Source organism: Rhinolophus ferrumequinum, chromosome 13 (assembly GCF_004115265.2).
Source record: "Rhinolophus ferrumequinum isolate MPI-CBG mRhiFer1 chromosome 13, mRhiFer1_v1.p, whole genome shotgun sequence".
In the NCBI taxonomy this organism is placed as follows: Eukaryota; Metazoa; Chordata; class Mammalia; order Chiroptera; family Rhinolophidae; genus Rhinolophus; species Rhinolophus ferrumequinum.
The window spans coordinates 30,404,881-30,417,060 of record NC_046296.1 but is presented as its reverse complement, the minus strand read 5'-3'; the positions used below and the strand labels follow the sequence as shown (position 1 = coordinate 30,417,060).

The following is a 12,180-nucleotide window of genomic DNA, read 5'->3' as shown; positions in this document are numbered from 1 at the left end:
AAAAAAAATGTAAGGATGTTAACTGCATCAAGAAAGTTAGGAAGAAATTGTGAACAACCTTATCAGTAGGGCAACAGATAAATTAATTTTCAAATTCACATAATGGAATAATGTAAATTATTTAAAATAAATGTACTACATATGCATACATCGTTGGTAAATCTCTCAATGTTGTATAAAAAAGTCAGACTACAAATATTATAGAATATGGAATAAATAAATGCAGCAAAACATATGCATAAATAGCACACACATCAATTTCAGGGAATTGGTAAACTCTAGATAGGAAGAGAACGAAAGAAAGAGGAAAGGCAAGAGGGCTAAGTCTTAATTGTTCAAAGAACATTTTATTCCTAAAAGACAGAAATAGAGATATATCTGAAACACATGTGACAAAATATTAATATCTGTCAAATCTGAGTTGTGGATAAAACAGTGTCCAAATTTGTATCTGTACTTTGCTAAGAATTTTAGTATATTCTATAATTCTAAAAAAATAGTTTATAACATTCCAGTTACTACTAATTAATTCTATTTTCTTGGAGCTAGTACAAAACAGAAAACTTGTTATATGACCCAATTAAATCTAAAACTTAAATTTGAATTTGTGTTATGAACACTTAGTCCATGCTTATATATGCAAGGCACATGAGCTAGTGTTAAGTAGAGATATAAAATTTAAAAGGCATTAGCTTCAAAGATTTTCCAGTCTATGAGAGTCACAAACTAATTTTGCTAAATGGCAAGAAAAAGGTAAGTGCATCTTTCTGTAGAGATGCAAACTTATTCAGATTCAAGTGTGGGGGAAACTTGTATAGCTATCTACATTAAAAAAAAATTAACTAAAGAAATGCATCAAAAATATATTCTTTAACCTTGCATTTTGATAAATATTAAAGTATAACTTAGAGATAGCATATCTGGAAAGAATAATACCATCTAGATCAGGGGTGTCCAAACTGCGGCCCACGGGCCAACTGTGGCCCACAATCCATTTTTTATTGGCCCGCAGCAAATTCCAAAAATATATTTAGTTTACTTAAACAAACCAGGTGAGGCAATATGTACTTCACCTCAAGTGAGTGGCCCGGCTGTTTGTGTATTTTAACGCATCTGGCCCTTGGTAAAAAACATTGAAAAAAGTTTGGACACCCCTGATCTAGATACAATGTTATCTCATGATCCTACATAAAACAAAGATAAAGCTTATACAGACCAATAGGTATACAATTTATATATAATTCCAATTCTCTTTTTAAAAAAATCAACACAGTATTTCATATGTGTGTGTGTGTGTGTGTGTGTGTGTGTGTGTGTGTATAAAATATATAAGATAATACCAAAAGCAAATCACAGCGTTTTTCCTCTCCTTTATTTTGCTGTGTTTTCTCAATTTCCTTTGGAAGGAGGAAGACTTTATTGTTTTTAAAGAATAAAATGAGAAAAATAGTTTTTGAATATATAGTATGATTAAAATGACATTTGAACCCTCACAAAACTATTTAAATCCTGTTAAGCTTTTTTTTAACTATTATAACATCATATACCAGACAGTTATTTGATATTTAAAATGTAAGGATAAATTCTCAATTGAACATATCAAAAGTTTATAACAAAAATACAGGTAGCCTGTATTTAGAAAATATTTGTAAACTGTCACTAGGAATATTTTTCTCTTTGCATGAAACCATTCTGCTAGATCTTTAGAAATCATACACATAATGTTAATGACGGTAAGACTAATAATCATATCACCTTATAACTACATAATGTTACAGTTTACAACGCACTTCGAAATACATTATCTTGTTAGATATTTTCAATAGATTGAGAAATTCAATTGACAAGAGCAGGAGAAAGAATTTCCTATAGTCTTTATTCAAAGTACAATGTTTCTAAGCACATACAAAAAGAAAATAGTGTAAGTTCAAGGATGAACAAAGGATAAATACTTTAGAACAATAAAAACTGAGCTGAAATGGCAGGGTTTATATTTTCAGTCATTAACTTATTCTCTGAAAAAGATTATGATATTACATCATCAATGTTAAAAGTTTTAGCAATATGAAAATTTTCACCCAGTTTTCCACTTACTGCTCAGTGTTTTAAAGTCTTTTACCACTTAAATTTAAAGGATTATTTCTGTCAATAGAGCTTCACATTCATCTAAAATAAAACATAAAGATCTAAAAGCTGGATGGTGTGTTTATGTATGTGTGTGTGTGTGCATGCGTGTGTGTGTGTATGTGTGCATATGAGTGTGATGTGTGTACAGAGAGAAAATGAACATTAACTACTAGAAAATATAAAAGAAGCACTCTAGAAGTCCTGTTAATAAATATATGCTTAAAGAAAACTGAAGAAAAAAATCACTTTAAACCTATAATGGCCACTTATTAGGAAACAGAATATGCTTTTTAGATCCTTAAAATAAATTTTAGAATGTACCTTTGGTGTCCAGGAAACAGAAAATGAAACAGGAAAATCCACAAAACAATCTGGTGATTCTGCAGGGTACTATGAAAAAGCATAAAATTAGGTCATTTTTGCTTCTGTGTGACAATTTCACATAAGGCATTTTAGAAAAACTGAATATATTAGGAAAAGTATTATAAATGCAAATTATACATAAATATTTTGATTCTACTATTATAGAGATGTCAAGAACTGATTAACAGTCAAGTTACGCTCAGGAGGTACAAACTTTAGAGATTTGGGGGTAACAAAGCAATCAGTTTTTAATAAATTCATTACTATGAAATAAGTCAGTGTTAGGTCAGCTGGTAATGCGATTTGAGGGGTAAATCACACTGGATCTCAGTTTCTTTGTTTCATTTTTTTTCTTTTTTGTTCTTTTTTCGTTTTTGTTGGATATTAGTTTCTTTATCATTACAATGAGATCAAACTAGTTGATATTAGTTTCCTTTCAGTCTAAAATTTAATCTCAAAAAACTTCAGTTACTAAAGAGGCAGTACCTGTTAAAAGAATCAAAAAATGCACAAAAATATAAACAACTATCAATTTAAAAAAAGTATTTTCCGTAATTAAGCAATTTCTATTAGCAAGAAGATAAATAAAAAGAAACAATAAAGTGTCTTCTGGCTTACTAATGAAAAACAAAAGTTATAGTTTTTTGTTTATATAAAAAAAGGAAGAAAAATATTTTTATGGTTAATAAACAGAAACTTAATTCAACAATTTTACACAAAAAGTGACATAAGGACAAACGAGGCTTCTAAGTTATCAAAGACAAAACACAGTTTATCTTAAAATCAATTTTGTTATTAAAGAATGGTACTACATGACTGCTCTAAAATCCAATTCTGGAGTTTTCAAAGTCAAATGTAATTTTTAAATACTTATTTCTTTCCATTAAAAAGTGAAATTTACTAAAAGAAAATTAGTTTTAGGAAAAGTACTCTCTCTCATTGGTAAAATGTTTAGAAAAAGTTTTAGACTCACTTTTTTCAGCTTATTTTTCACTACTTTGCTGAATAAGTGAAAGGGGAAAAATTTATCACTGAAGTATTTAACAAACATCACATCATTTGAAGTCAATGCTTTGAAAAGAATTAACATTTAGTTATAAGGATCGGTTGGCTAAAAAGAAACTTAACACACACTCTGACTAATGGTATCTGACTGTGTAGAACTGATAACGCAAAAGCAAACACACAGTAAACCATATAAAAATATAACAATGCTCTACTTTGAAAAAAAAAAGAAAGGTCAGGCTGAAATTAAGGAGGGAGCTCTATTTCAGACAATTAAAATGTCAGATGATGTATGTAATAGTGTAACTGCTGTAATCACTGGAAACGCAATCTGTATGCCATTTTTACAAGCCATGTTTTTATCTCAAAGTAAATGCAGGCAGAGACCTTCGTTTTCTCTGGTTTTCAGTTCTGCTAACTCATTTGTGTGATCTGGGACAAGTCAGTAAATTTCTCTGGTGGTTTTAGATGTAAAAATGATGAAATTCAACCAAAAGCGTTATAAAATCGCTTTCCCTCTAAAATGTTAAGATTCTGTAAAACTAACGATGCGCCCTTGAAACCGCCATGGATCAAAAACTGAGTACTTAGATTGCTTTGAGTTACTGGTATTTGTCTCCTACTGATGACAATGAACAGTATCAACTCTCTAACTTAAACAAATCATCAATCGGAGGCAGAGTATGAAGTTAATGAAATGTTTTCTATATTTAGAGTAGATAAACCAAGTAAAGTATCCATGACTTTGAAAATCATTAAGTACCTACAGCTCATTATGTTAAAAGGAATACGATCTCATATTTAAGTAGGGCACAATCAAGGTACCTATGTATTGACATAGAAAGAGATCCACTAATAGTTGAACAAAAAAGCAGGTTATAATAAATGTAATCCCACATATATAAATGCGGGATAGTTTCTGAGATAAATAGATCTTTCAAATACATTTTACGTGTAAGTATGCAAACATAAATATAAATTAGATTGATCTATATGTAGGTGGCATTACTGTGTATCTAAGTTAAATGCATATGTAGTATGTGCTAATTATATCACATTTAAGATCAATTTATATAATAAACTTTACATAACTACATAGAACCTTGGAAGCAGAAATTTACATACTTATGGATGATTTAACATGAATTATGAAGTAGCATCCTAGATACTTATTTTCAGTCACCTGTACTGTGCTACTAACTGCAACATAGATAACTAAATACAATATTGCAAAATATCTATCAAAATTCAGAGTTTTCAGTAGTAAGTGGTATAGGTATATATAAAACCAGCGGAGACTAACTACCAAAAGTTTTACTTTAGAACTATAATTGACAACAAAAGCTACACATAAAGGAACAGTACTTGAAAAATAAGTAATTAATTATTTTTAATTAAGATTTTTAAATCTACCTTGAAACAATTCAGTCAAATCAATAACTATAAAAGAATACAATTATAAAATTATAAAAGCATATTTTTTATTACGTGCAATATAGGTAGACTTCAGAGTATATTGTTCTAAGGAAAATTTTAACCCAAACTGTTCCGTGATTAAGCCATCTAAGTAGTAAGGTTCCCTCCTCAGTGAATACATACAAATCGCACATTACAAAAACAGCCATCAGAGACACAGAGTGCCCAGTCTCTGATTTACATCCGTGATTTGTTCTTCTAGTAGCTCTGATCTTGGCCAAAGCTGAGGAAGCAAGCCCTAGGCAACTACTTTTTTCAAGAAAAGATCACTTTACCCCACAATTCAGGATGTACTGTAGGTATTACATAAAAATACACTCATAAAAACAACAAAATTCAACTGTGTCCCTTACATTTCTTTTTGATTTATATATTTATTTTTAATAGGGGGTGTCTAGTCAAAATTGGTATTGTGTTCTTTGTGAGTTTTCACAGACAGTGAGGGAGAGTGGCAGAATAGGAAGAATGTATTCAAGAATAAAATCATAGAACTAATGCACTTATTATATATTTAAAAATCATTTTAAAAAGTCTGTGTATTTACAAAAATAAGCCTGCTTTAAGGTTTAAAAAAAAAAGAAAGAAAATCAGCCTGACTCTTTAAAATTTAGTTTGGATTAAGATTTTGCATTATGTACTATTAACATATAGTTTCAGTTATCACTATTTTTAACTGACAATTCCAGGCCCAAATGTTTCTAGAAAAGAAATTATCATAGCTAAAAGATAACTTTGGTTTCTATGAAAACTGAATTAAATGGATAATTAAAGTCTCTACTAAATCATACCAACATAAAATTCATTCAGTTCCACCCTTTTTTTTTTTAACAGAATTTTTTTCTTCCTCATTCCTTCCTAACTCAAATAAAGCTTTCTATTCTCACTTGCCAAGGCATCCATAATAATGTTTCATGGCTATGGATACTGCAAAAACTGACACTTAAAAATATTCTCCAGGGAAATATTAAAAGTGTCACCTTATCTACCTTGTGAAGGTGTAAGAAAAAGCCAACAGACTATAGGCTATATCCTCACTCTCAATACTGCCAATATCATTAGCTGGAATTAATAATAAAATCTTGTAGGTACAGATACAGGCAGTGTAGACACAAAGCATCTCTTTAATAAGTAGAAAAAGCTTGCAAAAATTAGGCTATGAAAAAAAGACAGAATCAACATAGATGTGTTTAAAATATTTCATTTTGGTCTTCATAGCCACAAAGCAATTTTTATCAATGTACAAATTATAAACAAAAAGCTTTACAGGAAATGACAGAACCCTTGCCAGTGGCAGTATGTGACCTTTGGAAGGATAAAGGCAGTCTTCTCCCTGATCTTAAAAGAAAAGCACACCTTTAAAAATTAAAAGGGCAAATAAATTTTTTTTCATTTTAACAAAAATATTCATGTAATGTCTTTTACAAATAAGATTTCTATCCTACTAATTTTTTTGACACTTATCACATATGAGTCTTAAAATGATACCTAAACATTCTGTGTGTGAGAAAAAAGAGAGTGAGTCATTTCTCAACTTGTCTGATAGAGGCACTATAAGATACCAACTTTTCTGTGTCACCCAGTACAGCTTTATATATTAATTCTCTCTCATGGAAAGCTTAAATGCCAGACACATTTTTAAAAAGGACAAACACAATTGATCTTTTCATCACTACAATCTTCTGAAATAGAGTTGATTGATGACTCCTGGGAACAATAAAAAAACGATGTCCTGGATTTCTCAAATTCTAATGTTTCCCGAGTGATTACTAAATAAATGATTAATATATTGAACTTGCTTATTCTACTTACTTCTCAAAATTCACAATTTAGAACTAAAAAATAAAGATGAAACAGCTGTTTTGTGCCAATAAATTAGTGAGTAGTTATAGATCACTAGTCTGTAATGGGCTCTCTAAATAGAGCCATAACCTTTGCAAACTCTAAAATAATGGGAGTAAAAAAAATTTCAGCCAAAACAAACAATAAAAGGTATGCGTGTGTGTGCGTGTGCGTGTGTGTTTGTGTGATGGGTCAGAAATAAGAATTTCAAGGGTAATTCATAGTAAAAGTTGAAAACAAAAGACCTTCAGTGGAACTTTACTTGGGATAGTGGCAACTTCAACTCTTTTCTATAGATGATGTTTGAGGATGCTGAATCTTATTTGCAATATAGCTTTATTATGAAGTCTAGATTTTGATCAAATTTGAACTAAAATAGTGACATTAAATTATATCTAGGCTTTTGGAAACCTGGTGAATAAATTCTTTGAAGCTTTCCAAAATAATTTTTTTAAAGTATCATTATATATGATGTATTATATATTATATAGTATATATTATATGTTATATGTTTTATATATATGTGTGTATATATATATAATATATATGTGTGTGTGTGTGTGTGTGTTTTAGAAGCAACTAACACTTCTTTACATTGAAAATATGATTCACAAAGGTCATTTCACAAAATATTTCCTGACCGTAATAACAGTTTAACGAAGCACATACCTTCGTCTTCAACTTGAGAGTGAGTAGATGCTCTCTACCAGAAGCATCTTCAGCTTTTAACTTGATGGTGCTGAAGCAGGTATCTGCATATACAAGTCTGGTGAGTGGAAGAGCATAAAAAAAATGATCACACTGGGAGGGCAGGACTGAGGAGAGCGGGTGGTTGGAGGACGATAGGATTCAAAATGAAAATATTTGCCATGTTCTTATTAATCCATTACAAAAATTAATCAGAGGGATTTCTGCATGCCAGCCCTTTACGCTGCTATAGATTTACTGCCGTTACTACAGCAGCCTCGTGCTTAATGCAGTCATAGATCTCTGGATTATTTACAATGTGTGTCAAGGCTCACGCTGTGGTCAGTGAGCACTCTGTTTCAGGTTTCCATCACTGGAACCTTTGGCTCACACAGCATGTTCCTGTCAGCCTCTACTTATGTACACATTAAACTTCCTGTCAAACTCTCTGATCCACTTCTGTAGTGTGATACAGTATAAGACTTTCATGCTTCCTCTATTTGCTTTTCTCCTCAATGAACTTTTCCTTTATTTTCAATGTGACTGTACAAAAAGGGCTGATAAGAGTTCACATACTCAAATAGTTCCTCCAAGGAAAATGCTGTATAAGCACAGGTATGGCCTGGTCTCCTAACAATAAATTTTCTTTTTTGGCAATATATAGCTTCTGACACTTAACCTGCACAAGTATTCAAGATGACTAATATTTTAAACACATAGCACCAGCACAACTGTTTGGGCTTTAAGTTGTTCTAAATGCATGCATTTTCTACAATAGAAACCAATACCCTTTGAAATATATCATTCTGTAAAACTATAGTCCCTTGAGTAGCATAAGCTACTGCCAAAAATGTTCAAATGTAGTAGTATATTTACTAGTGAACTGGGCATGTGGATATTTTTTGACATTTTTACAATACTACTCTCTTGTAAAGATAAAAAGTAGTCTAAGAGTGTTGTGTGACTTATCACCCAGACTGATGGTTAAGCCCCATCAGAGTTCAGAACTAACATTAGCCTCTTACCCCAGGAAACATTTTTTTAACATCACTATATGTGGTTTAGTCACTGGCCAGATACAATGGCAAAATGGATCAATTTCAAGAAATGCTGGGCTATAAAGTTGTGGAATACTGTTTGTAATGAAAAATAGATCTAAAACTAAAGAAGACACATATCTTCAATAATGAACTAAAAGGTAAAATAAAAAAGTCTTTATCAACATAAGCAATTTTTAGCATAATCAATAAAAAAGTCCAGGCTCTTAAAAAACAAATGAAAGTAAAATTATTCTAGAAAAATGTTTATATAAAAATATGATTTCATATATATATATGCTTAATCATTAATTTCTTTAAACTATATCTGTAAATATCTCAAATCCCCCCTCCCCAAAAAAATTAAGAAGAAGAGACTTTAATACATGTTTTGTCAATACAACTCTAAGGTGCAGATATATGGACACCTGACTCTGAAAAAATCAACACTTCAGTTCAAGATGTTGAGATGAACACATGCATTTATACCCCTATTCAAAAAAGAAAAAAAAATTGAGGTGTAAACAAACCCAAAGATACAAAAAGAAAAGGAATAACATCAACTAAAGTAAATTTTCAACAAATTTTATAAAAATGAAAAATGGTTAGAACAGTACTAGCTGATAAAAAACATTAGATGAGAGATAACGAAGATTTCAGGAAAGGGATAGCTGACCTCTCCCCCCCACCCCAAAAAAAAGCAGTCTGTAGAACAGAGGGTAGGACTTATATACGGGGAGAAATTAAGAAAAATGTTTTTAAAATACAGGAAACCAAAAAGAGAAGAGGAAATTTTAAACTAAACTATAAACAATGAATCTATGTTAAAAATTGTAATTGCTCTACCATTAACTTTTCAGTGAAAAATATTTACGTTGTCACAAAAACACCAAACTGCTTACTAATTAGAATTGTTAAAATCCAGCGATAAAATTAAAAGATTTAATTATAGTTACACAAAATGATGTAAATATATTTGACCATTGCAATTTGAAAGGAAGCAATGATAAAAATTGAGAGGTAGAAAAAGGAAAGATATGAGATGGGAAGATTAGGTACACTAAAAGTTGTAACTGCTAATTTGAGAGTAAGAGATACACATCTTTAATTGAAAGGACATGAAAAGACTTTAAGACATATTAATCCTAGTAGAAGAATAAAAGAATAGTAAAAAAGGTAGAGACCATAGTATAGGAGCTAAATCCTTTCTTAATGTAGGAGTTAATCAATACGTAATTCCTAAAACGATAAATCAAGCAATATTGAATATCGGCATATTATTTAGAAATATGAAAGTTGTAAACATGAACATTTTGCAGTGTTTGTCTCAAAGACACTGGAAATGGTGTGGGAAAAGGCTGCTGCTTTGCATTATAAGCCCCAGGTAGTTATAACCATGAGAGAGCAAGAAGGGGTGCGGATAGAAAAGGAACAACTCAATCACCCACTAGTACTTTTCATATTTCATATTGCTGCTTATCATCAAAATGATCAAAATCATTATTGAACATCTACAAAATAAAACAGAAACAAACAAAAGTTCTAGTTTTTTGTCTCCAATGACACAAACAAAAGATCATCTTTCCACAAAGTTTAAGATATGGAGGTAATACATTAGAGAAAGTCTCATGCTCAAAACACGGCCTCACAGTCAAAATGGTAAGATTAATTTTGTTTAAGTAATTCAAATAAATTGTAAAAAACATTTATAATTCAAGTTAATCTCAGTCTGGTCATTTAAAATTACACATTTTACCCGTGTGGATTTCCATGTACTTTGTTTTGGGGATAGGGAGAAATTTTATTGTGATTATTAACACCTTGAGTATATGTAACCTAGATTGCCACATGTCCTCTAGTATTTCTCTTCACTTTTTTCTTTTTGGTAACAGAACGCTGCCTCCACAGCACCCTTAACTACACCAAGTTTTAACAGGGTACACTCTATCCAGCTAGTAACCTTTCCTAGCTGCTCTTGGCATATCATTAAATTTTAGCATATCACTAAATTGTGGCCAATGGACTACAAACAGAAGTGATAGGTACATCTTTTGGATCGTTTTTTAGCAAAATTGTGCCTTCCCCTCCCCACCACCTCTCTCACTCCCCCTTCCTTTAGGCTACATCTGAGACAGGCCAATATAAGCCAGCAACGATCATGCAGACAAGAACAACTCTCTTAGTGCAGCTCTGACCACTGGAACTTTTTACCATAATGGAGGTATTCTACATCGGCACTGTCCAAACAGTTACCACTAGCCACATGTGGCTATGGAGGACTTAAAATGTAGCTAGTATAGACACTGAATTTTTAATTTAACTTGAATATAAATGTGGCTACCATGTTTCCCCAAAAATAAACCTAGCCGGACAATCAGCTCTAATGTGTCCTTTGGAGCAAAAATTAATGTAAGACCCAGTCTTATTTTACTATAAGACCCAATCTTTAATATTCTATAATGTAATATAATATAACTTAATATAACATGATATAATATAATATAATACAGGGTCTTATATTAATTTTTGCTCCAAAAGACGCATTAGAGCTGATTGTCTGGCTAGGTCTTATTTTCGGGGAAACACGGTAGTAGCTACTGAACAATGCAGCCACAATAAATGGTTAAGAAACATGGATTCTTGGATGACCTTGTGTAACAGAGCTACCAACTTTCTCTTGACCATCATCTGCCTACCTCTGAACTCCTAATGATTAGATAAATAAAATTCTATGTTATTCGAAACATTGAGGATTTGGGGTTCTCTTTGTTAACAGCAGTTTAGCCTGTACCCTAACTAATAGAACATATTTCTATCTATTTACAATGGGAAAGAATATCTTAGTGTTTGGTCTGTGGAAGAAATATTAAAGGAGGAAAAAAACAGTGATAAGCTCTTACAAGTAATGTAAAAATAATTTTTTCTTTAACAAAATCTATTTCAAATGTTTTACGTTATTGTTAAGTTGGATATTTTGATTTAGACAATATGGAATAAATCATTTTTACTCATTTAAAATAAGAAAAACAATTCATTTAAATAATAAATTTAGAAAACTTTTATCACTGGAAACCTCAAAATTTCTTAAAGTTGAAATCACATTTAAAGTTTATATTTAGGAGGAGTTTGGCTGTTATGACTTAGCTAAAGCTGACTGAGAAAATATAAAAACACAAATATATGAAATAAAATATACTTTCGGCACTTTGTATTTATCATTTGCTGCATTTTAAAGTCTGTTTGCAGTAACTAAAAAGGCACTAAATTTGACAGTCAAGTGTTTTAAACATTTAAAAAGGATATTAATACTTAAGCTTCCGGTAGGTTTTTGTTGTTCTTATTAATAGCTGAATGTTACCAGTACAGAGCAGCAGAAAGAATGTGCTTTATATCTCTTGAAATACTGAACCCATTTTGACAACAGCTTAAGTTACATAGTTTTTCTTTTCTTTATATTTACGTAGTAATAACATCAAAAGGCAGACTGAAGACCTTCATGGTTTAATAAAGTTTCCATTTTTACCACCACTCTCAAGTTTAAGCATTAATACTTCAAACCTAGGTTTGAAAACCTCCCTACTTGGTGTCTTTACCTCCTGTCTCTTCTGTACATCAATCTATCCTGCCTTCTATGACTAGATTAATC

At 31.1% G+C, this 12,180-nt stretch overlaps 1 protein-coding gene across 1 annotated transcript in view; it reads right to left on the bottom strand.

Annotated features, from left to right (window-relative positions):
* Nucleotides 1-12,180, bottom strand: part of FANCL (FA complementation group L) — a 57,304-nt gene that overhangs the window by 21,507 nt on the left and 23,617 nt on the right. The window contains exons 6-7 of the mRNA XM_033125076.1: nucleotides 7,480-7,576; nucleotides 2,449-2,517 (exon numbers count right to left, since the gene is read on the bottom strand). Of these exons, the coding sequence (XP_032980967.1) occupies nucleotides 2,449-2,517; nucleotides 7,480-7,576 (166 nt within the window). The remainder of the gene's footprint in view (nucleotides 1-2,448; nucleotides 2,518-7,479; nucleotides 7,577-12,180) is intronic.